This window comes from Malurus melanocephalus, unplaced genomic scaffold (assembly GCF_030028575.1).
Source record: "Malurus melanocephalus ecotype Western Australia unplaced genomic scaffold, MMel_1.1 scaffold_1211, whole genome shotgun sequence".
Lineage (NCBI taxonomy): Eukaryota > Metazoa > Chordata > Aves > Passeriformes > Maluridae > Malurus > Malurus melanocephalus.
The window spans coordinates 41,530-67,684 of record NW_026624443.1 but is presented as its reverse complement, the minus strand read 5'-3'; the positions used below and the strand labels follow the sequence as shown (position 1 = coordinate 67,684).

Sequence of the window (26,155 nt, the reverse complement as noted above, 5' to 3'; positions counted from 1 at the left end):
CAGCTGCTGGCCCATGGACTGTCAGATACAGCTGATGGAGCGTTCCACATTTCCTAAATGAGGAATGGCAGCCTCCACGTGCCACATGGAAAGCAGTGGGGTTCCTCCAGCATGATCCTTCCTGGTGCATCTTCCCAAACCTTCAGAGCGTGCAAGGATCACCAGGAACTGCCTGATCCCACAAAAATGTTTCCTGAAGAAGAGCAATTCACCTTGGGACAGCAGCACCTCCAACAATCACTTGGAGTTGTTTTTTTATGCAGCAGGAGGTTGGTGTAGACACACTGTGAGTGTGGAATCACAGAGCAGACAAAGAATTTCCCCCAAATTTATTCAATGGCACAGTTCTCGCCCTCCCTCCAGCTTCTGAAGGCAAAGCCACGGGGCTGATCCACCCAAACAGCACAGCAATATTTCAAAGAGTTATTCCAAATGATCTTCCAATATATAAAATAAAATTTACATATAGTCCTCATTTTTATACCAAAAAAAWWRSYTTTTTTTTTTTCMTTGTAGAAAATATCTCCTCAGCAGGTTACAGACAATCAGCTGGGAACAGAAGTCCCAGCAAGTGGTTTCCATGGTTCAAGTCAGAGTGTGACAAAATGATGGTGTTTGTCCACAAGTCTCTCTCTCTCCACTGAATTCACCGCATGTTTTGTAAGATATTCCTAAAGTTTTCCAGTTCTTTCACGCTGGTTGAAAYCCTGGGTGCAAGGAAAAAGCAAAAKGGAAATGTTACAGCAACATCCTGGTCGTGAATTATTTAAAATCTGGGAGAAAGGGGCTGTATCAAGGAAAGATTCAAGCAGCTCTCGAGAAGAGAGGATTTGGAATTCCAGTTAAATTAGGTTGAGGTTACAGCCAGGCCCTTCACTAATTCCCCTGCTTCTTTTTAAAGCAAACACTGGGAATCACAGTGGAACAGGATGTTAAGGAATTCATCCTTGGAAAAACCTGTTTGCCAGAAACTCATGGTCTCTGAGCATCACAAAGAGCTCGTGGATAACAAGAGTGTCCTGAAATCCCCTCCTAAAGGCCTCATTATCCTCCTTTTCTGACAAAAACTCCTCATCCAGAGAGGCTGGACTGATGGTTTCCAGTTAAATGCAATCATTATCTGGGACTGAACTGGTGGAAGGGAACAACCTGAAGGAGAGGCCTAAAAAAGCATCCTTGCCTCTGACAATGTGCTTTGAGGATAGTCACACAGTCCCTTAAAAATTAATAAATTTCTTTGTATCTTAGCATAAATGCTTCCTTGAATTCCTCACAGAAATGTACAGAAATGTATAAAGAATATTTTAAATTATTCCAAGTGTTTCACTTCGCATTAATAGCACCTGATATCAGTAAAGCAAGAGTTACCACCAAAACTGGGAAGACCTGAGTGAAATGAGAGCTGAAATTGGATGTAATAACACAGCAGCATTTGTGAAAATAGAGAAAAGTCTCAACCTCACCTTCCAAAGGCATTAAATAAGGCCACGATTTCTTGTCTGGTCAGCTGGAAGCCATAGGAAGGGCCACTCTCGGGAATCCTTTCGATGAGGTTTTCTGAGAAGAGGATCTTGAGTGCTGTGCCCAAGCCCTGTGTCTGTGCAGGGATCACACAGGGTCAGTGAACAGCAACTCCAACTCCTCTCCAGGGCAACATCGTTTAACACGGCAAGAGGATTTCATTTCACCCAGGCTCTTGGGTTAAAGGAAACTTTATCCCAGTTCCCACAGGCTGAAAAAACTGGAATCAGCTGCTGTCCCAGGACCAAACCCACACCTGACAAATCTCACCTGCAGCTTCCCCCACAGCCGACACTTGAAGCAGCCAACACAGTCCATGATCTTGGAAATATTCTTAAAGTGCAGCCTAAATTCCTCCTGGGGAAAAAAAACGTTCATGTGGGTCATGGTTCTGCATTAATTAGGGCTCCTTCCAGGTATTAATCCAAATTAATCCTGGAATTTTGTGGGGTTTAGGTAGGGGAAAGCCTCCTGCAGTGGGGTTTCTGGCAGCAATTACCTTTAGTTTAGCAGCTTCCTTTTTGTTCCCTGCAAAGAAGGAGTTTTCATCGAAATGCAGCGGGAAGGACCTGGAAGGGGATGATGAGAGTTTGATTTGTGCCCAGGTTGGTTGTGTGGCTGCAGGCAGGGGTGGGCAGAAACAGAGGGGCGAGCTACTGGACATCTCCAGACGTGTTTGAATCTTACATCCAACCCCAAGGAATGGAATGAGATGATTTAAGGTTCCTTCCAACCCAAACCACCCTGGGATTCTATTATCTCCTCCAATTTGAGCTGGCATCTCACCTCGGAGACATTTTCAGCAATTGCTTGATGGTTTTTAAAGCAATTTCAGTCTGTTTTTGACAGACAGAATCACAGGAGGGTGACAAGATAAATCAAACATGGATCACTTTAGGAGACACCCTTTTCTGTCTGATTCCAATACCTTCCATTCCTTTTACTCCAAACTCCATCCAACAGCCCAAACCTTGTTACCAAGATATTTAGGATGTTTTTCTAGTCACAAACACGAAGCCAGGCCTGGTATCCCACAGATGACTCACACAGGTAGCCAATTTTAGGGCTGACACGTAGGCAGTTATTAAATTCAATTCTAAATCCAAAAGGCAGCCGAGGCTATTAAACTGTGGGACTAATTACCCAAATTCTGCAATTTGCATACAGATATCCATGCTCTCCCAGCACTACTGGTACTATGTCCCTACTCATTGCAAGGGAGCTGGGCTGGATGACCCTAAAAATGTTTTTCCAACCCAAACCATGCCAYGTTTCTATGATTCTACYRCAYCAATCACTCCAGGAAGGAACCCAGAACCTTTCTAGGAGCTTTATGTGACAGCACACTCAGAGCTGCTGCCAGAGCCACTGTCCCCAGGTACTGAGTGCAATTACTTGGCCAGATGGAGGATTTCCAGCAGCAGGTGTTTCATTTCGGTGTCCTGGCTCTTATTCCCGGTGTACAGCTGGAAACCCGGGCGCTCAAAGAAGGGCAGCACTTTGGAGAGAGCCCTCAGCTCGATCAGGTACAGGAAATAAAGGTTCTTGAGTCTCCTGGGTCCTTCTCCTCTGGTGAGGACTTCATCAAACCTCTGCTGGAACTCGGTGACGTTGGGGCCCCATTTTTTCTCTGACCACGTGTCTGAGACAGAAAAAAAAACCCCAAAGGCGTAAGGTGCTTGGGTTTAGTTCTGGTTCATCTCCTCCCTCCAGAAAAGTGGTGAAATGTGGTTCCAGCCAGGGAGATCCCAGCTTTCCAAACCCACAGAAGGTAGAAAAGATCTCCAAGATCATTGAGTCCAACCTTTGAGTGCCACATCCAGTGGTTCCCTGAACCTCCAGGGATGGTGATTCTACCACCACCCTGGGCACCCCCTTCCAATGCCTGAAAACCTTTCCAGTGAAAAAATTTTGCCTGAAAATTGTTCAAGGGAGGCAGGATTTTAACTGAACTCAGCCCCCAGCAAACACAAAACTCCTGCAGACTTTTCTCAAATAATTCCTGAGTCTTCCTCATAAACAGGGACATCTTAAGAGAATTCCTGATGATATGAAAAAGCAACAGAACAACCATGGAGTGGAGGAGACTGGCCTTTACTTTCCATTTTTTTCAAGCCCACAAAGGATATTTCTGTTGCTTATCCTACCCTGTGTTTAAGATTATTATATAAAATATGTAGTGAAAAATATAAAACTCACATCAAGCTGATGCTGCAGCCCCAACTTATCTCTTGCTTCTGATGTTTCCCACATTATCCCATCTCCCAACATGGCCAAACTCACATCGAGGTGAGGCCCACGTGGGCTGTAAAAACTTCAATGCAATTATTTAGGTCAGTCTAAATGACTTATCCAAATTCCCACAGTTTCACATTGATTTTCAAGCCCAGGGTTGAAAATGGCATTTCTCAGACAGATACTTATGGACCAAAGCTTGGAAAGGAAATGGAAATGGAAGTGGAAATTGAAATGGAAATGGAAGTGGAAATTGAAGTGGAAATTGAAATGGAAGTGGAAGTAGAAATTGAAATGGAAATGGAAATTGAAGTGGAAATTGAAATGGAAGTGGAAATGGAAATGGAAGTGGAAATGGAAGTGGAAAAGGAAATGGAATTGGAATTGGAAATGGAAATGGAAATGGGAAAAGCAATGGCCTGTGGATCAATGGCCTTGGGAAGCCCAGCCAAGCATTTCCCAGTCTAGGTGAGGTTATTGCTGAACTGACCATCCTAAAACCAGGCTGGGAAGGGACAGCCTCAATCCACAGTCAGAAATTCCCTCCAAAAGAGGAAGGACACAAGGAATATGTGCTGGAAATCTTGGTGGAGAGCACAGCCCAGCCCCTGTCAGACCTGAGGCACATGGCAGCTGCATCCCTAATCCTGTTACACAAGCTGGGTGCTGGGAAGAGCACGGAATAGGCCTGAATCCTGCTGGAACAGGCTCCAAGCAGCATTCAGCAGAGCCATGGAAGTGTCAGCTTTGGAATGAGGCAGGAAAAGTGGCAGGAAGGCAGGAGGGAGCATTTACCTTGCAGGAGGTACCTGGCACTCAGGTGGATGTTGATGCTGGCGTGGAGACCCGAGATGAGCCTGTAGAAAGCTCGTTTCTCCACACACACCCCTGCAAAGCAAAGGGCAGATTCAGACTCTGGAAGCACCCACTGGATTTCAGCTCTCCTGGCTGTGAGGGAGGAATTTAACCCCACTGAGTGTGGCCACCAATCCCACCCCCTCCCTGGTTTTGTGTCCATCTCAGGAAAAGTGACTGAGTGAGACTGAGGATTACCTTTGAGCCACTTGTAAAATGTGTGCCCTGGAAAGGAAGGGAAACACATCAGTGAGGGTGCACAGCAAGCCTGCTGGCCTGAATCTACCTCCCAGGCTGGCCCCAGTTTGCAGAAATTGGGCAAGGAGCATTAGAAGAGCATGAGAAGAGTTTTCCTGCCCACCCTGGTGAGTGATGCTTCTCTAACACGGCGTGGCAGCAGCTCAAAACAGCACGTGGGCTTTCCCCAAGGGGCTGGGGGGGCAGAACAGTGCAGTGTTGGCAAAAACAAGGATCAGGGATTGCTTTCCTCTTTGGGCACAGTGGGGAGAGGGATATTTTTATAAAACAAACAAACCARCCAACCAAAAAACCACAGAGTGCAGCTGAGCGTGCAGAATCCCATAAGTCAGGGTTTCACTATCCCTGCTCCATGCTTGGAAGTGATCTGCAGATCAGGATTTGGGGATGGTTCAGGGACAAAAAGATGTCATGGAGAATGGAGAACTCCAGGGAACAGTCATCCCCAGGGCCAGAGGGAGTTGGGACACTCAGCTCCTACAGCTTCCAGAGGCTGTTGGGATTTATGAGGCTGTTCAAAGCTTTCTCAGCAATCAGCACTGAAAAAAAAACCCCAGCAAAAATCCTGTTCCCAAAGGGCTTCCCACACTTCAGTGACTGCTTCAAACAGGACTTGTGCTCTTAAAAAAATGCTGGTGGATTTTTTAAGGCCTTCAGATGAGGATGAGATGGGATAGGGAGCTCCCAGGGATCTCTGCACAGGGTCCTCTTCACTCTGATGAGGAGGGACAGGACACAAGGAAATGGCTGGAGCTGTGCCAGGGTGGGTTTAGATGGGAAATCAAGGAAAGGTTCCTCTGTCCCCAGAGGGTGCTGGCACTGCCCAGGCTCTCCAGGGAATGGTCCCAGCCCTGAGGCTGCCAGAGCTCCAGGAGCATTTGGACAGCGCTGCCAGGGATGCACAGGGTGGGATTGTTGGGGGATCTGGACAGGGTTGGACTCTATCCTCATGATCCCACTCAGGATATTTTATAATTCCACAACTCTAATTTCTGATGAATAATTTTGCTCCCCAGGTGCATTATCTGATGGCACAGACTGTCACAGCATGATAAAGATGCCCCATTTGTTTCTGTTATCAGTAAAAACAAACAGTGCCACTCACCTCCGTCGTCTCCTGATGGGAAAAAGCACAAGGGGTGGAAGGAGAGGAAAAAAGAAGAAAAAAATTACACAGAACCCAAATTAAGCTGCAAAGCACCAGCACTGCTCTGTTCATCTGCTCTGACAACCTCCAGGGAGGTCTGGAAATGTTCTGAACACAGAAAACTCCAAGTGCAGCAGTGAGGACACCGGATGAGCAACGGGGCTGAGTAACCTGACCCAGGCAGGAGGGATCAATATTTGCAAAGGAAGTAAAACCTGATATTTCCAGGGACATTGTACATCCCCTTCAGCAGTAGAAGAGAAGGAAAAAGCCAATCCTTTGCACCTGGGTCAAAGAAGGAAGGTAAACACCTCCAAAATTTAGGGAAGAATCAAGAGATCACTGCAGAGGATGATCTGGACCATTGGAGCAGCATTCAGGTCACAGCAATGAGGAGAGGTTGGTGATGTTCTCCTGCTTCCAAACCCCTTCCCCTCTTTAACTTCCACTGCCTGGCTGTGGCTCTGGGGCAGAGCTTCTCTTGCTGAGTGGTTTCCATGGAGGATCCCAGCCAGGATCTCATTTCAATCCGTCACAGACGGTTTGGCACCGCCAAGTACAAAAACCCAGGGAAATCTCAGGGTTCAGCCCTGCTCCCAGTCCCTCCAAAACTCACAGGTTTTTTTTTTTTTCCAGGAGTGGAAGATCAGATATTCATTTTCCACAATGGATGTCAGAAAAACCCACTTCCAGGTGCCATGAAATTCTACACTTGGTCAGGAGCTACATGGTATTTCTCATCCAGCAGGACAAGGAGCCCAGACAACATTTATTGTTCCTGGAGCCGGGATCAGTTCACTACTAACCCACTTAGTGAGATAAATAAATGACTCACCTCTGCCAGATGCCAAAGGTCTTTTTACATTCTGAGGCCTAGGAGGGGAAAAAATCATTTAAATAAGAAATGTAAATAAGTTACTGTCTCCTTTTCTGCAAAAACAGAGTGGAGCAGAAGTAGCTACTTCTGCAGTCAAACAGCCTGAGGGGATCTAAAAACCCCTTCTGTGCTTCAGTTTTGCTCAGAAGGGGGAGAATAGAGCAAAATGTGGGTTTCTGTGGGGTTTTGGTGGTATTTTCTTCTTTTTTAGAAAAAAACTGGTTTTGGGACAGCCAGACTTGTCTCTGGTCCATCCCACCCTGCACAGGCACTGGAGCAAAGACAGAAGGATGAGGATTCATTTCTGCCCCTCTGCAGAAATCAGCTTCCCCACCCTCGTGGAACTCATCCCCAAAAAACACCTACTTGAAGCAGTTTTCTTCATAAATACTGTTCCAAATTTTCCAGGCATCCGGCCCCTTGTAGCCAGTGTAACGTTCAGGGTTCAGGAGTAAATCCACGTACTCAGCATCAGGAGAATGGATGTCTGTGAGGAACAGTGACAAGGAGCTTCTCAGGGAAAATGACATTTCCCAAAGCTGATCCAGCCTCCTCTTCCCCACTGTGCTGAAAACTGCAAGGTCCTGAGCAGCAAGGAAGCTTTACCAGAAATATTTGTGTGTTATTTTCATAATGCTGAGGTCAGGGGGGTGGAAAAGTGCAGATATGGAACTATTGATGCTCCAGGCTTGCTGAAATTTTACACTTTGGCCTGGAAGTTGGGGCTGTTCAGCCTGGAGGAGAGAAGGTTGTGTGGAGATCTCAGAGCAACATTCCAGGATCAGAAGAGGCAACAGGGAAGCTGGAGAGGGGCTCTATGTCAGGAAATGTAGTGACAGAATGAAGGGAAATGGCTTCAAACTCCCAGAGGAGAAATTTGGGTTGAATATTGGGAAGAAATTCTTGGCTGTGAGGGTGATAAGGCTGTGGCAGCTCCATCCCTGGAAATGATCCAGGCCAGGTTGGACACTGGGGCTTGGAGGACCCTGGGTCAGTGGAAGGTGTCCCTGCCCATGGCAGGGTGTGGAACAAAGGGCTTTAAAGATCCCTCCAAAACCAAACTTTTCCACAATTCTAAGCTCTGCAGAAGTGCTAAAATCCCATTCCAAGCCTTTCCAGCTCTCCCAGGTGCCCATACCATCAGCCTCACAGAAGCTGTCTGAAGAGTCGTCGTGCTGTGTCCACTGCAGCACCGCCTGCCGGGTCTCCTTGCTGCAAAAAAAGTGGGCAAAGACTCTCAGAGAGAGCACTGATCCCTGCTTGCCTTCAGGACAAGGAAGGATTATGGAAAAAGAAATCAAACCTCAAAGAGTCATCAACAGCTCCAAGCCTCTTGGCTTCTTCACATTCTTCAGCGAGGTTATTGGCTTCTTCCGAGTACTGGGTTGGAAAGCAAAGGGGTGGGGAGGGATGAGGATTAAAAAGGAATTTTTTTTTTTAATTCTGCCTTTAATGCACTATCCAGGTTAAGCCCCAGAAACCCTTTCATGATTCACCCCACCCTGTGTTTCCACAGGATGTCTGCAGATACCCAAAGGCTTATACAATGGTGATGAGTCTTGCAGGGACTCGGGGCAGCCTCTGGCACTGCCACAGGGGCTTTTTGTGCCTGGTGACACCTGCTCTTGGAGAAATGTCAGCAATACCTGGCTCCAGGACAGCCACCTCAGAGGCTCTGTAGCATCTCAAGCACTTGAAGAGGGTAAAAATTTAGGCACAAAGAGAATCCTGACAAATATTGGTGCTCAAATAGTAGGGGTGGTTTGGGCCCCTCAGTACAAGAGACTTGGGAGGGACTGGAGCATGTCCAGGGATGGGAATGGAGCTGGGAAGGGTTTGGAGCATCAGGAGCAGCTGAGGGAGCTGGAAAGGGCTCAGCCTGGAGAAAAGGGGGATCAGGGGGGGATCCAGGGGGGATTTGTGGCTCTGCACAACTCCCTGACAGGAGGCGGCAGCCGGGGGGGTCGGGCTCTGCTCCAGGGAACAGGGACAGGAGGAGAGGGAACAGCCTCAGGCTGGGACAGAGGAGGTTCAGATTTTATACTACAGAAAATTTCTTCATGGAAAGGGTTGTCAGGCATTGGAAGGGGCTGCCCAGGGTGGTGGTGGAGTTCCCATCCCTGGAAGTGATCAGAAAACATGTGGATGTGGCACTTGGGGACACTGATGTGTCACTGATGAACATGGGGTGGTGAGGTGATAGTTGGACCCAATGACCTTAAAAGTCTTTTCCAACTTAATCAGTTTTATGGCACAAAAGCAGACCACAAAACAAACCTCATCCTTTTGTGCTCAGACACACCCACCTTGTAACTTCCAGATCTGATTCCATCAGGGATTTCCTCCTGAAAGACAAAACAAAGCATGTGCCACGTGTGGGGCTGCTGAGACCTTCCAGCCCCATCTTTGGGAAGGTTTGGGATGTTACCACAGCTGATGGATGTGAGAAGGTGACCAAAGCACCCAGCCCAGCTCACAACACACCCAGATCCTCACTCCTTTCCAAACCAAGGAGAACAGTATTCCTAGTGGTTTAATTTGATTTATTTTTTTTTGCAAGATTCCTCTTCTCCAAAGGTCTGCAGCCTTCCATGGCTGCTACTTCAGGTTCTGCTTTGCTTATCCAAGCAGGAATTTGGGAAAGCCAATACAAACTCCAGAGGAGCTTTAATATTTGACCCTCTGCAAACAGCCAAAAACTTCTCCTAGACCCTCTTTTATTTTTTTTTTTCATTAGCAAGAAGTTTTTAGGGTAAATCCTCTATTGTTTTTGTGTTAATTGGCAGAATTTCAGCAGAACAAACTCCAGCACTGACTCTGGTCAGGAGCCCAGGTGCCTCCTCACTTGTTGCATCCACCAGCATTCCAAAATCTCCCTCTGACCATTCCATCATGGAATGCCAGCCCCACACTACCAGACCCCAAATTCTCCTCAACTTCCATTTCCTCCAGGAGCAGGAAGGCAATAAAACCACTTCTACAGGAGCAAATGCTGTGATGACAAAGAGAAAAATGAAGCAGTAAGAGTTATTTTTATTGATTTCAGGATGAAATGGACCCAAATCAAAATAATTAGGAGCAGCAGGGACAGTCAGTTCTTAAAATAGAAACAACTTCCAGCTACAACTTAGGTAACTGTAACATAACTCCATCATATTAGTCATAATCACTACCAAAAATAGATTTTTAAGAGAAAAAAAATTAATCAACATTTAGGGTTATTTTAAGGGGAAAAAAATCATCATTCCATTTTAGAACCTAAGAATGAGGGGGTGAGACAGTCTGTGCTGGCTGTCAACAGCAAAACATGAAATGCCCCCAGAGGGAAGATTCACCACCAGCCACCAAGTTGTGATTCCCTCACATTTTTTGGGCAAACACCAGCAGTCAGGACAGCTCAGGGAACAAAACCCTTTTGTCCAGGATACAGGACAAGAGGATGCTGAGAAACAGGATACTGAAAGAGGCATTTCTCCTAAAAGAAGAGTGCTGGAAAGCTCTTAAGTCAAATTCATCAGCCAAAACTAAATCCCAGTGCAGCCCATGGACCAACAGGGTGAAACTCTGTCAACACAAAAACAATAATGGGTTTGCMCTAAAAWYTTCTTGCTAATGGRAAAAATAAAAGAGGGACCAGRAGAAGTTTTTGGCTGTTTGCAGAGGGTCAAATATTAAAATCTCAGCCTGTCCTGAAACTTTCAGAATTTAGTATTTTGGCCTTTCTTATGGCCACCAGTGTTGCTGCACACATGAAAGCTCCATCAGAGCCCCAGTTTTGTTGTAACTAAAATAACAAGAGTCAGTCACTTGTGCTGCTTCCTCCCAGTCTGCAAAAGTTAAATACTAAAAAAAAAAAAAGATGTAAAAGAATGGATTTGGTACTCACAGAGGGGCAGGGCTGTACAGCACAGTCTCTCATCCCACAGTGACTGTTGTCATCCCAGAAAGGACAAGGTTTCTGTARGTTTACCTGYAAATAACACATCATCCTATGAAATAACACATCTCCCTGCAGCCAAGCCAACCTCCACCCCCCACTTTGCCAACACAAATATCCTTCAGTGCTTCAGTGCAAGGCTTGGGAAGCAAAACCCAGTGCAAGGTGAGGGCAGTGAGAATGGAGACAGAGGGTGTAATTTCCTTGTTCTGGGAATTTTGGGACTGCAGCCTTGGGAAGAGGATGTGCTGGAGCCTTCCTGCCATCCAGCTGTGACCAGAGCACAGATTCTGTGTCGAGTCATCAAATGTTCAGCATTTGTTTGTTCCCACACCTACAATGCCTTGGTGACCCAGATTGATAGCGTTGCTTTTTATCACAACAGGTTATCCTTTTAATCCTGCCTTGCATCTTCCTTCTGGTGCTTTCCCACAGAGCCATTTCCATAATTCCAAACTGTTCTGACCTCAAAGCCTCTTCCAGTAGTTAAAGGGGCTCCAGGAGAGCTGGAGTGGGACYGGGGACAAGGGATGGAGGGACAGGACACAGGGAATGGCTTCAAACTGCCAGAGGGCAGGGATGGATGGGATATTGGTAAGAAATTCTTCCATGTGAGGGTGGGGAGGCCTCTATGTGGCTGTGGCTGTCCCTGGATCCCTGGCAGCGTCAAAAGTTGGACAGGGCTTAGAGCACCCTGGGACAGTGGAAGGTGTCCCTGCCCATGGCAGAGGGTTGGAACAGGATGAGCTTTAAGGTCCCTTTCAACCCAAACCATTCTGAGATTCCAGAATTCTGTGCTTCATTCAGACCAATCTCAGTATTTCTGTCACAAATCCCAACCCTGGAAGRGGAAAGGCCATGAGCTTCCTCAACAAATCCCAATCTTTGATTTGTTAACAAGTAGCATTCTTCCAAAACAATGAACATCTAATAAGATTTTGTGGAATCTGAGAGGGAGCAGAATGCAGCTCATGGAATCAATCTCATCCATGCAATATCTGACAGCAACAGCCATCAATGAACTGAGTGTGGGGTAACTAATGCAGGTTTTCACATCAGTGAGGAGTCACTGTGAGTCCCCTCATTATGGATCATTGGTCATCAACATCTTTACATCACAGYTCACCAAAGGAAGACCTTTCATTAATGTGGTATTGATTAAGAGGGAAAAATGGATAAGAAAACATCTTAAAAATCCTGCATCTCATTCAGATTCTCCTCATAACAGAAGGGTTCTAACTTACTGACTGCATCCTTAAAAGATCACAATCAAAGTCCAGCTACCTGATTTTTTAAAAATCAGCAGTAAGTTTGAGGGAGATTAAAAAAAAATACAGTAGCACACAAATAATTACAATTCTTGCATGAGAAAATTACCTTGTAGTATCTGAAATAGTCACTTTCCAGGAGTTCGTTCAGTCTAGGAAAAAGTTTGTAGTTGTTAAAGGCATCRATGGTTTCTACATCACAGGTGCAGTCATCTAAATAACCAGTAACCTGGAGGAGAAAGAAACAATAAAATCAAAATCAAAGATATCAAAAATAATAAATCAAATATAAACAACTCGGCCAGGAACTTCTAGCACTGCAGACAACAAAATAATTCATCATTTTCTTTCCTTTTACCAGCAAGTCAAGTCAAGTTTAAGCAGAATGGATGTGTCTGCTGTGCCAGCTGTGAGCCATGGGCTGCCTGCTCAGGTTCCTTGCTGGATGAGCCTCAGGAGGCCATTCCTGGAGGATATCACAGAGCTGAGAGCTGCAGTTTGCATAAGGGACCAGTTAGGCAGCAATGACACCAATGAGAGSCCTCAAAGAAAGTCCTTGTTGTTAATCAATGTTGTTAATCAACAGCGCTGCAGCCACTGATTCGAGKTAATCAGAACCACAGAGAGCTGATCAGAGGGATGGAGCAGCTCTGCTGTGAGAGATGGGATTGTTCAGCCTGGAAAACAGAAGGAGCTGACAGGAAAGGTGGAGAGAGACTGTTCACAAAGGCCTGGAGTGCCAGGACACAGGGAATGGCTTCCCACTGCCAGAGGGCAGGGATGGATGGGATATTGGGAAGGAATTCTTCCCTGTGAGGGTGGAGAAGCCCTGGCACAGGGTGCCCAGAGAAACTGTGGCTGTCCCTGGATCCCTGGCAGTGCCCAAGGCCAGGTTGGATGGGGCTTGGAGCAGCCTGGGATAGTGGAAGGTGTCCCTGCCGTGGCAGGGGTGGGATAGGATGGGTTTTAAGATCCCCTCCAACCCAGAGCATTCCCTGATTCCGTGATTAACTGCAACAGTCCCTCTCCTTGCCTCAGAGAGTCATATGGCAGGAAAACATCTGTTCCAAATCCTTCTTGCATCATCCTGAACAACTCAACAGGTTTAGTGCAAGCCCCGAAGAAAAAAAAAAGCCCTGAAGAAAAAAGTAGCACAAATTCAGCTGTGGTTTCCTGACACATCCATTACTGGCTGACAACAAAGTTGCTCAACAYAGGAGTAGTTTTGCTTCCCCCACACCCCCAACGAGTTCTTGGGGAAGTAATACAATCCTGGAATCATCCAGGTTGGAAAAGCCCACAAACATCACTGAGTTCAACCATTCCCCCAGCACTTCCTGTGTCCCAAGGTGCCACATCCACAGGGTTTTTAAATCCCTCCAGGAATGAAATCTCCATCATTGTCCCCTGGGCAGCTGTGCCAGGCCTGGACAACCCTTTCCATGAAGAAATTTTCCCYAATATCCAACCTAAACCTCCCCTGGCCCAGCCTGAGGCYGTTCCCTCTCCTCCTGTCCCTGTTCCCTGGAGCAGAGCCCGACCCCCCYGGCTSCCCCCTCCTGTCAGGGAGTTGTGCAGAGCCMCAAATCCCCYCTGATCCCCCTTTTCTCCARKCTSAGCCCTTTCCCAGCTCCCTCAGCCRCTCATAATTCAGCAAGMGCTGCACAACAACTTAAATAAAAATATTATATTTACCACCATGGAAATGAAGCTGTGAGGAGGAGGGCAGAAATGGAGCACAGAGTCACATGAAATGGGGAGGTGGGGGAAAAAATAGCCAGAATTCCCTACCCCACTGGAACAACTCTGTTTTGTTGAGGCAGCATCATTTGGAGGCTCRCTCATATTTTAAGTGTTTACACTGAAGCTCAGTGTGTCACCCTCACACATTTACTGAATTCTGCCCTGCATGGTAATGAAGATTAACAGTGATTTAAGCTTTCCACTAACCTGAGTCACCCCTGTAAAAATAAACAGTAGCAATTTGCTAATCCAGTTACCCAATTTAAAGCTGTTTCAAAATTACACATATATTAAAAAAAACACATCAAAACAGCAAACCGCAGCAAACCACCAACYAACCAACCACATTCTTATTTCCTGGAATCTTGGCATCCTTCGAGGCAGGAAGATTAAAGGCTGGGTCTAAAAGTGGCCTACAAAAAGATTTGGGGATAATCTTCAGGTGCTGTCTGTATCTATGCTTTGATGACAAATGTCACTCCAAAGGAATGACATCCCTGTGAGTGGGAATGTTGGAGCTCCCACCTCTCCCCCACTGGAAGCACCATTTGGGCCAGGTCTTTCTTCTGTCTGGTGACCAATTCAAGCCAAAACCATCCTCATTCTGAATAAAATCCAGAGTGAAGCATTGCAGAGGATCCCAAAATCTTTAGGACTGGACGGGGGTCAGGCTTTGGAGCTCTCCAAATACCATTTATTGAAGCACTGGTGGGATGAGCCTCAGTGTCACCCGTGGGGGCAAAGGGGAAGTGCTGAGAAAAYTCAAGCTCTGCTCAATCCTTCCTCCTCTAAGGATTTCAGTCAGACTGGACAGAAATGGGCAATTCCCCAGCCTCTGTGTGATAGCCCAACCTATCAAAGATCACAGGCAAAGGAGCACAGGAGAGAAGCAGCATCAAGAACATCAAGAGCCAAGGCTCCTCAGAGCTTGGTGAAAGCCCCAGCGATGCCACCATCAAACAGCTTTAAGCTGAGCCACTTCAAGACTCAGGGAAGTGGCAATGTCAGATCACTTGGCAGGTCTTGGTCTTCATTCCACAAGTTCCCTCTTCTTCCATGACCACCCTAGAAGCCATTTTTCAGCCCTGCATGCTGAAAGACTCACTCGGTTTGGGACTTCAACTCCTGCTGCCAAAGCAGTTGAGCTACAACACGTGTCAAACGTGCCCTCCAGTGGGCTGGGCCTTAAAACACTTCCTCCCACCCCWCAAAAATAATATTTACCTACATCTTCAGCCTGTGACAACGAGAACAGCTGTTTGAGATAAACCACGGATGGATCCAGTCCCAAACACGTGCCATGTGCTTGCTGGCACCGTGAATCACCGAGCAGAGCGCCTGCAACGGGTTCTGCTCCACCTGCCTGGGTGTGAGAACCTGGCAGGAGGCTGCTGGGCAGGGCTGGGCTTTCCCACTGGGAAGAGATGCAACGGAGCCGCCGGGATAGACGCGGCAGGAGCGGCTCCAAGTGCTGAGTAAGCTCCAAGGAGGACGTGCTCACAATCCTGAACCCCGCCAGACCCACCCGGTGTGTGTAACACGGCTGGGAACACCAACACCAGCCACTCTGGGTAATCCCTGCCTTGGGCCTCTGCTTCAGCTTCCTCCACTCCATCCCAGACTCCTGTCAGGCTGCTCTTCCCACCTTTCTGCTCCTTTCAGTGTCACAGGAACATTCCCTGAGCAGTGGAGTTCAGGCTTCCTTCTTGTCCCACACCACAGTCAGGCAGGAAACGAAAACTTTTTCCTGCATCTCCCACTACAGCTACAACAGGGCACAGGGAAGGGAATGCCACAGAGGTTGAGGAGTTTGGTTTAGCCTGTACCAACTTCCATGGCACTGCCTGCCCGTCTGGACAATCCACACCAGCCCCACAACGATGGTGAGCAGATGCTTTTCCTGCTCCCTCAGCAGAAGTTTCCTGGTACAGAACGGAATTGGATTTTGATGATTCTTGTGGGTCCTTTCTAACTAAGGATATTCTCTGATTCTATGAAATTATTTCATTTCCATCCTTGCCAGTGCACTTGAAGCAAATTGGTGGCAGTCAGGTGAGGACAGTCATTCTTGAACCTATCCTAGAAGCTGTATCTGCCATTCCAGGTGCTTTCTCCCCCATCTTTTGCCCAGAAAACAAGGACTGGGGTTTCTGGAACTCACACAGAAGTGAATCTCACATGGGAGCCTCAGAATGGGGTCAAACCAGAGAGGCTGAGGTGCTGTGCCAGCATCCCAGAGTGGTTTGGGTTGGAAAGGACCTTAAAGATCATTTAATTCCACCCTTGCCATGGGCAGGGACACCTTCCACTGTCCCAGGGTGCTCCCAGCCCTGTCCAACCTGGCCTTGGACACTGCCAGGGATCCAGGGGCAGCCACAGCTTCTCTGGGCACCCTGTGCCAGGGCCTCACCACCCTCCCAGCCAGGAATTCCTAATTCCCAATATCCCATCCATCCCTGCCCTCTGGCAGAGGGAAGCCATTCAGACCATTTGTCCTGGCACTCCAGCCCTTGTAAAAGAGTCTCTCTCCACCTTTCCTGGCAGCTCCTTCAGGCACTGGAAGATCACAATTAGGTCAGCCTGGACCCTTCTCTTTTCCAGGCTGAACAATCCCCTCTCTTCAAGCCTTGTCTCCCAGCAGAGCTGCTCCATCCCTCTGATCATCTTGGCCTCCTCTGCTCTCACTCCAACAGCTCCACGTCCTTCCTGTGCTGGAAGGACCCCAGAGCAGGACACAGTATTCAGGTGGGATCTCACCAGAGGAGAGGGGTAGTATGTACCTCCAAATATCAGATTCTCTCCACCTGGAAGCTCCTCCTGAAGCTACCCCAGAGAAACTGTGAGCTGTGCTAGAAACAAATTCCTGCCCCAGAGGCTGCAGAGTGAACACCAATTCTACAGGAACGCAAGAAAGGCTCGAAAGCCTSTCAGGTACCAAGGAGGAAACTCTCCATGCCCAGACTCACCCCTAATGACARCGTCCTGCCCACAGAAACATTCCCAAAGGGAACCAGCCCTCTACCAGACCGGAAACCTCGTCAAAATCCCCATCTGCCAAACACCTGCAGCACATCCTTAATGCAGCTGCCTCAGCCTGTAAACAGCAAATGAACAATAATTACCAGGAATATATTGAAGACATCCATGGCTGACTAAAGCCATGATGCAAACAGGAATATCTCGAGGGGAGGGACAGCTGCCTGTAAAGTTTGAGGGAATTTCGATATCGGAATGTTAATCAGAGCTTGGGAAGCAGAAAACTGTATTTGAAATGCAAGTGTTTTTAGCAACAGATGGATGTTTCTAATAAAAGTTTTGGAACTGGTTGGTCTCTAAGGAAGAGGGATAAAACAATGGTGACAAAAAGCAGGTGAGGCATTGCCCTGGGTGCAGACAGACAGGAGTGCAACACCCTTTCCAGAATCAYGGCCTGCTGAAGTCAGCACTGGGAATATTGCTGGAGCAGCACTCCCCAAAGTGGCCCTTGTCAACTGTCCCAGGCTGGCAGAGAAGCCAGAGCTCTCCCAGTCACCCCACATTGAGCATTCTTCATCTGAGAAGCTCCTGAGACAACACGAGATGGTTCACAGCAGGAAACCAAAAGCTGTACCAGGCCTTCAAGAATCTAACCAAAGCAGGGCAAATCAGATCATTTAAGGCTTGCCCTATATTTTCTTTGGTGGCAAATAAAAACCACCAGACCAGTTCTGCACAAGAAGATCGGTAGATTATTTTTGACAAAAAGATGAGGCAGCCCTCGGGCATGATTTAAAAGGTTTKGTGGTTAGAAGGGCTGAGAAATGCTGCTTTACATGACACCCTTTCCTAAAGGTAATAAAAAAAATGTTGAAATAAACGTTTGTAGTGAAAACCAAGCTGCTCCACAGAATGAAAAGCACATTGCAGCAGCCCAACAAGCTCAAAGCACCACACCAGCTTCTCCAGCCCAAGGAAAAGAGCCTGCCAGCCACTGCCATCCACAATGCCAGTTCAGTTAGTGGTTATAGCTCCTTATCCCATTCCACACTCCTGACTCAACATTCAATCCTTAGGAGACAAACTTCTCTGCTAACAGGAAGCTGCAAGGAAAAAACCCTGCAGAGATACAGAACTTAAACAGAATCTAAATGTGTGTTTTTCAATTCTTTATCAGCAAAGTTTGTAGTTATCATTTCCACAGAAAACTGAAAGGTGTCAAGAGCCACCCAGGAAGGCAAAGCCATCCCAAGTGCCAATTCCATTTGTTTTCTTTCTCCACTCTCAATTTCTGACCCACAGCTAAGCACTAGAATTTTAATACAGCAAGAGTAGCCTTTTAAAAAGCTTCCTTTTTTTTTCAAAGGCAACAAAATAAAGCACTAAACACACTGTGACATCTTCACCCCTTGATCTTGGAATGATTCTGGTTGGAAGGGATCTTAAAGCCCATCTTATGTTACTCTCTGCCATGGGCAGGGACACCTTCCACTGTCCCAGGGTACTCCAAGCCCCATCCAACTTGGCCTTGGACATTTCCAGGGATGGAGCAGCCACTCTGCATGTGCAAAGTCACGTCAGAAGGAATCTGCAGAGCAATTTCTCCCCAAATCCAGCTGCTTGGTTCACAGCACCCACTTCTCTCATTACTGTACTGGAACAGAAGCTGCACCAAGGGCCAGGCGGTGACACAACTGGCACACCAGCAAGGGGAATTAATCCTGGAAGAGCTTTAAGGAGCAGAACAGCCCAGCTCACACCCAGGCATGGAAGGATAGAGTGGCAGGAGCCTGCTGCAGCCATGCTCTCTCCTGGACAGCTGAGCTGAGAGAACAGCAAGGCAGGAGAGGGGATGAAGCAGCATTATAGTAACAGACATCCCTGAAACATCCCAGGAGAGGCACCTGGACAGGTGGGGAAGAAATGCTCAAGAAGTTGGAGCACTCCCCATTTCCAATGGGAGCAGAGAGAGAATACAGTTAAGATGGCATGGAAGAGAATCACAGACTGACTTGGGTTAAAAGGGACCTTAAAGTTCATCCAGTTCCATTGCCAGCCATGGGCAGGAACACCTTCCRCCAGACCAGGATCCTCTAAGCCCCRTCCAACCTGGCCTTGGACACTTCTAGGGATGGRGCAYCTAYAGCTTCTCTGSGAAACCTATGCCAGGGCAGCAYCATCCTCACGGGGAAGCATTTCTTCCCAATATCCCATCTAACCCTGTCCTCTGRCAGTGGGAAGCCATTCCCTTGTCCTATTCCTCCAGACCCTTGTCCCAAGTCCCTCTCCAACTCTCTTGGAGCCCCTTGAGTACTGGAAGGGACTGTAAGGTTTCTCTGGAACCTCCTCTGGTCCAGACTCAGCACCCGCAGCTCCCTCAGCCTTTCCACACAAGAAAGTTCCTGAAGCATCTCCCCAGTCCTCGCAGCATCTCCGCGCCCTGCTCAAAACTCTCCCCAGCAGCTCCACGTCCTTCCTGGACAACTGGACACCGATGTCCCTCCACACTCCACCACCAACACCTCCCAGGCACGGCCCGGATCCCAGCTGCCATCCACCCCTCGCCGCAGCACCCACCTGGCAGAAGCAGCGTCTCTCGGCTCCGCGGGGCAGCACGGCCGGCAGCGCCAGCAGCAGCGRCAGCAGCAGCAGCGCCGCCATGTCGGCGATGGGCCCGGCACAGCTCGGGCTGCAGGGGCCGCCCCGCTCCGCTCCGCTCTGCTCTGCTCCGCTCACACCGCCCCGCCCCGCCGGCTACGAGCGGCCCAGCACGGAGCGGAGCACCGCGGGCAGCRCCCCGGGGATGGGGCTGTGCTTGCCGGCAGCGCTGAGTCACCGGAGGAACGTGGGGATTGGGATGGCTGCGCTGTCCGTGTGCCCGGCCCCGGCGCGCTCCGCTCGCTGCGAACGGGAGCAGCCCCCAGGTTTTGACACACCAAAATCGGGCAGAAAGAAACAGCTTTGCCTCAATAAATAGAACAAAACATATGTAAGGTCCTGGCGGTGTTGTGGATTGTTTTGTCCYCACTAAYACCACCTGCAARGGGAGAGGAGAGCAGGTACCAGCGTCAAACRGTGATGTGCACATTAAAGGAGAAAACACTTCACGCCACTATGAACATGCTGGATGAAAGGCAATGCTAATATTCCAGATCAAAGCAAACTTTAATGAACATTCACATAGATCAATTACCTGACGGYGACAGCCAACYACGTATCTSRGTCCATTTGTGGCCTTCACAATGACTGGAGAGAGAAAAAAAACCCAAAACTTACTTAACTCCCCCTCTGAATGGTGTTTCTGAACTATCCAGAATGTTTTTCTGCCAATGCTTTGATCACCAATACTATTAATTCTTTGCTCTTCCAAATCTTTAACTAGATTTAAATTACAAAAGCTTGTTATTATTTTGTGGCTGCCCCATCCTGGAAGTTTTCAAGGCCAGGCTGGATCAGGCTTGGAGCAGCCTGGTTTTGTGAAAGGTGTCCCTGTCCATGGCTGGGGTTGGATGGGGTTTAACATCCCTTCCAGCCCAAATAACTACAGGATTCTAGGACACAAAACCTTTCAAGTTTCACCCAAAGAACATCCACTTGGAGGCAGAGCATGAGGAAAAGGTGTCTGATCCCTCCCTGGCAGTGACAGCAGCCAAAAGCCCTTCCCTGGTACACATTTAGGGATGAGCTCTGGGGGTAAAGCAAGATTTGGGGGAACAGCTGTAGGTCTCTGCTGTAGGTCCCTTGCAGCATCAGACAGACACACCATGGGAAGGGGAGGAAAATCCCGACTCTTTTTTTGGCTTGTTATGCTAGAGGGCAGATTTAGATGGGACATTGGGAAGGAATTCCTGGCTGTGAGGTTGGAGAGGCCCTGGCACAGGGTGCCCAGAGAAGCTGAGGGTGCCCAGAGAAGCTGTGGCTGACCTTGGATCCCTGGAAATGTCCAAGGCCAGACTGGACAGGGCTTGGAGCARCCTGGGAKARTGGAAGGTGTCCCTGCCATGGCAGGGGTGGAAATGGGATGGGTTTTAAGATCCCTTTCAATCCAAACCATTCCATGAGGGCTCCCCACACATCCTCTCCTCTGATACCTGAACCAGGAGCCACAGCCACTCTTTAASCCACTCTTTAACCCACGCTKCGCCCTCTCAGCGCTGACACAAKCCGTGCCTYGCARTCYCTGTTTSAGCAGCCGCCGCCCCTCACGACAGMCCCTCATGTCGCGACATGCCGCTGCCCTCCGCGGCGACAGGGGGCGCTGCGCGGYGCTGAGGGCCGGGCGGGAGCGGCCCCCCCGCCGCCATGGCCCTTCCCGGCATTCCCTATGAGCGGCGGCTGCTCATCATGGCGGACCCCAGAGACAAGGCGCTGCAGGACTACCGCAAGAAGCTGCTGGAGCACAAGGAGATCGACGGCCGCCTCAAGGAGTGTGAGCGCGGGCACGGAGGGCGCTGAGGGGACGGGGGGAGGGCGCTGCTGAGCGCTCCGTGGAGCCTGAGAAGGGACGCGGCGGCCGCGGCGCTGCCCGCGCTTCGTCATGGGCCTGGCCGGGCCCCGGGGAGGGGAGCGGGGGTGGATGGACGGGGGTGGGCGCTGCGGCCGCGTCCCGGGCCCCTTGGGAGCTTGGCCCTAAAGGGTCACAGAATCACGGAATCGTTCAGGTTGGAAAAGATTTCTGGGATCAGCGAGTTCAGYCTRTCACTGGAACCACCTTGTCKATAGASCAGAGCACYGAGTGCCATGTTTAGTCATTCCCTGARCACYTCCAGGGATGGAGACTCCACTGCCTTTCTCGGCAGCCTTTCCCCAATGACTGACCACCCTTTTCATGAAGAAATTTTCCYTGGTCCCAATCTAAACCTCYCTGGTACAACCTGAGGCCGTTTCATCTTGTGCCTTGTTCTCTGGGAGCAATCCCCTCCGTCTGTCCCCTCCTGTCAGGAAGTTGTGCAGAGCCACAAGGACCTCCCCAATTCTCCTCCAGGCTGAGGTCCCCCCATCTTCTTTACCCCCTCCTGGTGCCCCAGACCCTTCCCCAGCTCTGTTCCCTTCCCCACATTTTGCTCAAGGGTCCCTTACTGGGTTTGCTGGTGTCTCACAGTTTCATTCTTCCTGCAGCTTTGCAGCTGGAAAAGGGTCTGGTGCTGGGCTCTTGTTGGGTTGAAGGTTACCAAAATCCTGTGTTTCTTTCTTTTTCTAGTAAGGGAACAGCTCAAAGAGCTCACCAAGCAGTATGAGAAGTCAGAAAATGATCTCAAGGCCTTGCAGAGTGTTGGGCAGGTATGTGAGGGAAATGAGGTGTTGGCATCMTGTGCTGGGGTTGATGGTGAATTTGCCTGAAGTAACCTTTAAATCATTTTTTTTGGCATCAAGAAAGAGAAAGTGGGAACAGTCCAGGTAAAACAAACAGGGACCTTGACATCAGGAACTGATGGGTTAGAGAGGTTTTCTCTGTGGCCTGAGTTCTGCAGTGTTAATTTATCTCTTGGCTAATGCTGTATTTACTTTTTTACAGATTGTTGGCGAGGTTCTTAAACAGCTGACAGAGGAGAAATGTAAGTACACTGAATTAATACATTTTCTGAGATCATGAAAATCATRGAATCRTGGAATGGTTTGGGTTGGAAGGGTCCTTTAAGATCATCTCATTCCAAYYCCAGCCATGGGCAGGGCCCMTTTCCACTAAACCAGGCTGCTCTGAGCCCTGTCCAGCCTGRCATGGAACACTTCCCRGGATGGGGCAGCCACRAAAYAATAAATCTTTCTAGTTAAAATCTTCTTAAAGTTATGGAGAAGTTAAGAATTAAAGTATTGGKGATCATATTATTGGYRTAAMAKCATACTGGATAGTTCAGTWACARAACTCAKWGAGTRAATTAATTAAATTTGGKTTTTTYYYYWAWTTYYYYYTYCMRKYMWTKKKRARGSCMMMAAWKGRMCCMRRWWWSKKGKTKGSYKKYSSCSKMMRGKWAWTKRWYYKKKKKRAWWWTYMWTWAAAAAWKGSYTTKRWYYKGRAWWWTWRSMWTKSCTTTCATCYRGKGTGTTCATAGTGGCRTGAAGTGTTTTCTCCTTTAATGTGCACATCACTGTTTGACGCTGGTACCTGCTCTCCTCTCCCTTTGCAGGTGGTGTTAGTGGGGACAAAACAATCCACAACACTGACAGTGCCTTGCATGTGTTTTGTTCTTTTTCTTGAGTCAAAACTCTGTCCTTCTGCCTGATTTTGGACTATCTTGAAATTATTATGCAAATTAATAATTGTGTAAAGTCGTTGTTGCTGTGCTGTTTTTGTCATAGCACTCAGCTTTAGATTTAATGTTATTTAACAGTATACCACAGAATCCCAGAATGGTTTGAGTTGGAAGGGGCCTTAAAGCTCATCCCAGTCCACTCCCTGCCATGTCAGGGACACCCTCCACTGTCCTAGGGTGCTCCAATTCCTGTCCAGCCTGGCTTTGGACACTTCCAGGGATCCAGGAGCAGCCTCAGCTTCTCTGGGCACCCTGTGCCAGGGCCTCCCCACCCTCCCAGGGAAGAATTCCTTCCCCTATCCCATCTAACCCTACTCTGTCTATTTAAAGCCATTATCTTTATCCACTTTTTTCCTTTCTGAAGAGAAACAGATGTTGATTGCAAATTTTTCAGAGACATAATTAAACAATTCCACTGTGGGGCATGTAAGGTAATCTTGATGTTCTTTGTTGAAACAGAGGTGAATTCAAAGGAATAGGTTGTCCTTGGATGAACCAGCACTTTGGAGTTTATTCTTCACTAAAAGCACTTTTATCTTAAAAGATCCTTGATTTGCTACAGAGGCTCAAAACTACCRTACCCTTGATTGTTTTCAAAATGTCAAAATATCAAAGACAAATAATTTCTCCCAGACGAGAAGGACAAGTTTTTGATCAAAGCTCTCATGGCTGAGCTGTAGCTGCTCAGGAGGRAGGAGAGCAAGGTTGTTTAAGTGGGAGCAAAATTACTTCCCTRTCTYAAGTGCATTWCCTAAGAAGGTCAAGTGGTTTCTCKTCATTTTCTTCTCACTGCAAAATAACTTAAATCTCTTGGGCATAATTGGAACTGAGAATTCCAAGCTGGTACAAAGTTCTTTGGATAAGGGAGCTGGAAAATGGCCTTCGTGGTGACTCCAGTAAGGGAGAAGGGACAGCTTGATCCTAAACCCTGCCAGAGGRTCAAGAACCCTCCCAAGTGGCAAGAGACCTTATAAATCCACCAGGAGACAGTGGGAAACTTCCATCAGTATTGGAAAAAGGCTGTTGAAATCCTTCTCATGCAAATGCCATGTCCCAGGATCCCAGAATGGTTTGGGTTGGCAGGGACCTTAAACCCCATCCAGTTCCCCCCCYTGCCATGGGCAGGGACACGTTCCACTGTCCCAGGTTGCTCCAAGTCCTATCCAAACTGTCCTGGAATACTTCCAGGGATGGGGCAGCCACTGGGCACCCTGTGCCAGGGTCTCACAGCCAAAAATTCCTTCCCAGTATCCCATCCAGCATGGGCTGTGTCCTTGTTGTTAAGCCTTGAAAGTAGTTTCTGAAACACAAGGTGAGAAACTCTCTGAATTCCAGCAGAATTTATCAGGGTGGACTGAAATGTGTTTAAAAATCCCATAAAAATGGAACAAGCAGATAAAAACTGCTGAGGYAGGTGAGGAGGCATCCGAGGTGAAAGAGTAATTCAACAGCTGACTTCAAAGCTGGGAAGGAAATGATACAGGGAAATGTGCAACTTTTTGTGAGGGTTGTTTAAGTATTCTGAAACAGCTGCTTCTGTCCTGTTTGGAGCAGAGGGGAGGATTACATCCCCCTGATCCAGTCAGATTGACAGCAGTAAAATTAAAAATTAATGGTGGACTAGAAAATAGTCTTTATTTTAAAAGTGTGGAGGTGAGTTAGTGACTGCTTGGTGTGTCAGTCTGTAACCTTATTTTCTTCTTGTCTGGGATGGAGCAAAGAGTGCAAACTCCATTTAACATCTTGGCTGAAACTTTGCAATTTTTGGAGCTGAGTTCTAACAGAATTCTTTTTTTTTGGGGCTAGCTTGACAAGAGTAAGCTGAAGCCAGGGACGAGAGTTGCTCTGGACATGACCACTCTGACTATTATGAGGTAGGATTGTGCTCTTCTGCTCATCATATAAAGGGGGAAAAATATTACACAAATATTTGAATCATCAGTTGTCTGATATTTCATAAACATTTTCTGCAAAGCAGTGCTTAAGTAAGAACAGTTACTATGGGGAAAGACTTGTGTGTCTTTTATATGATTTAAAGGAAAATTGGTTGTTCTTTTTAAAAAAATTGCGACTCAGTATTTTCAGCCTTTTTTAAGCTTTGTTTTAAAACTTGAAAAAGTTTGCTAGATTTGGGTTTATTCTGTTTTTTCAGCACATAAGATGGGAAGGCAAGAAATAATTTTCATATTGCTGTAAAATTTTTGGGAATAACTTTATAGACGTGTAAATGTGTCTGCACAATGACAAATATCTATTCTTAATTCCTGTTTTCCAGATATTTGCCCAGGGAAGTGGATCCATTGGTTTATAACATGTCTCATGAAGACCCWGGAGATGTTTCCTATTCTGAGATCGGGGGGCTGTCGGAACAAATCCGAGAGTTACGGGAGGTACCCAGTGCCTCAAATCSCTCCTCAGATTCTGATAAATGCTCTGAGAGAAGTTTTTCAGGGCAAAACCACCTTTTTGATGTTTGTCCTACACCACCATGGGGCTGTTCAATGATCCTCTCAGATTAGTGCTTTCCATGTTTCATTTCAAGTGCTTGGAATGGGATTAAAATGAAGATAATCCTTTAGAGGAGAGGGTTTAAAGGATCGAAGACCCTTTAGGCTGTGGAGTACCATGAAGTCAAGTGGGAGGGCAGCAAAGCAGACTGGAATTTTGCTCAAAAGYTACCAGGATTGCACTGAGGAGTGGAATTATGACAGTAGGGATGTCATTTGAGCAAAGAGCATGGAGAGGAACCAGCCATTGCACAGTCAGGGCAAGAGTGGGGATTGATCATGGGATTGCTGACATTTTGTTACTCAGCTGTTTCTGAAACAAAATATGCTGCCAATAAATAATGCAGAGACATGAAAACCAGGCTGGCAGGTGTGCCATTAGCTGTTTTAAAACTCAGTCTCAGTTTGTTCTCTGTTCCTTCCCAGGTCATTGAACTGCCACTTACAAACCCAGAATTATTCCAGCGTGTGGGAATTATCCCTCCAAAAGGCTGCCTGCTCTACGGCCCCCCTGGTGAGTCTCAGCAAAGGGTAACGAGTGTTTGATTGTCACTCTCAGACTATGGCAAGAACTGTCTTT

General features: G+C 47.7%; 3 protein-coding genes across 4 annotated transcripts in view; 2 read left to right on the top strand and 1 right to left on the bottom strand.

Moving 5' to 3' along the window:
- Nucleotides 1-503: 503 nt before the first annotated feature.
- LOC130586571 (ERO1-like protein alpha) lies at nucleotides 504-19,555 on the bottom strand. Of its 2 annotated transcripts, XM_057387422.1 has the most exons (16): nucleotides 19,395-19,555; nucleotides 12,208-12,327; nucleotides 10,780-10,863; nucleotides 9,200-9,238; nucleotides 8,197-8,273; nucleotides 8,032-8,105; nucleotides 7,260-7,380; nucleotides 6,852-6,889; nucleotides 5,975-5,986; nucleotides 4,810-4,836; nucleotides 4,552-4,644; nucleotides 2,917-3,163; nucleotides 2,021-2,090; nucleotides 1,792-1,878; nucleotides 1,464-1,597; nucleotides 504-707 (listed from the first exon to the last, which is right to left on the bottom strand). In XM_057387422.1, exons 1-16 carry the CDS (start codon nucleotides 19,476-19,478, stop codon nucleotides 647-649), a joined length of 1,368 nt encoding a protein of 455 aa, XP_057243405.1. In that variant the 5' UTR covers nucleotides 19,479-19,555; the 3' UTR covers nucleotides 504-646. The 2 variants fall into 2 exon arrangements, with proteins under 2 accessions (XP_057243405.1, XP_057243406.1); XM_057387423.1 differs by lacking the exon at nucleotides 5,975-5,986.
- A 1,552-nt stretch (nucleotides 19,556-21,107) lies between these two features.
- On the top strand, nucleotides 21,108-22,952 carry LOC130586569 (26S proteasome regulatory subunit 10B-like). The gene is made up of 4 exons (XM_057387419.1): nucleotides 21,108-21,246; nucleotides 22,018-22,097; nucleotides 22,333-22,376; nucleotides 22,943-22,952. Exons 1-4 carry the CDS (start codon nucleotides 21,120-21,122, stop codon nucleotides 22,950-22,952), a joined length of 261 nt encoding a protein of 86 aa, XP_057243402.1. The 5' UTR covers nucleotides 21,108-21,119.
- Nucleotides 22,953-24,852: 1,900 nt separating this feature from the next.
- Nucleotides 24,853-26,155, top strand: part of PSMC6 (proteasome 26S subunit, ATPase 6) — a 6,812-nt gene continuing 5,509 nt past the window's right edge. The window contains exons 1-3 of the mRNA XM_057387424.1: nucleotides 24,853-24,942; nucleotides 25,344-25,458; nucleotides 26,002-26,089. Of these exons, the coding sequence (XP_057243407.1) occupies nucleotides 24,920-24,942; nucleotides 25,344-25,458; nucleotides 26,002-26,089 (226 nt within the window). The 5' untranslated portion in view covers nucleotides 24,853-24,919. The remainder of the gene's footprint in view (nucleotides 24,943-25,343; nucleotides 25,459-26,001; nucleotides 26,090-26,155) is intronic.

What these genes read in the sequence shown, in the direction of transcription:
- LOC130586569 (XM_057387419.1), top strand. Translation starts at nt 21,120, where the DNA reads ATGGCCCTTCCCGGCATTCCCTATGAGCGGCGGCTGCTCATCATGGCG. An exon ending in CGACGGCCGCCTCAAGGAGT is followed by an intron (nt 21,247 to 22,017) that starts GTGAGCGCGGGC and finishes TTCTTTTTCTAG; the next exon opens with TAAGGGAACAGCTCAAAGAG. An exon ending in CCTTGCAGAGTGTTGGGCAG is followed by an intron (nt 22,098 to 22,332) that starts GTATGTGAGGGA and finishes ACTTTTTTACAG; the next exon opens with ATTGTTGGCGAGGTTCTTAA.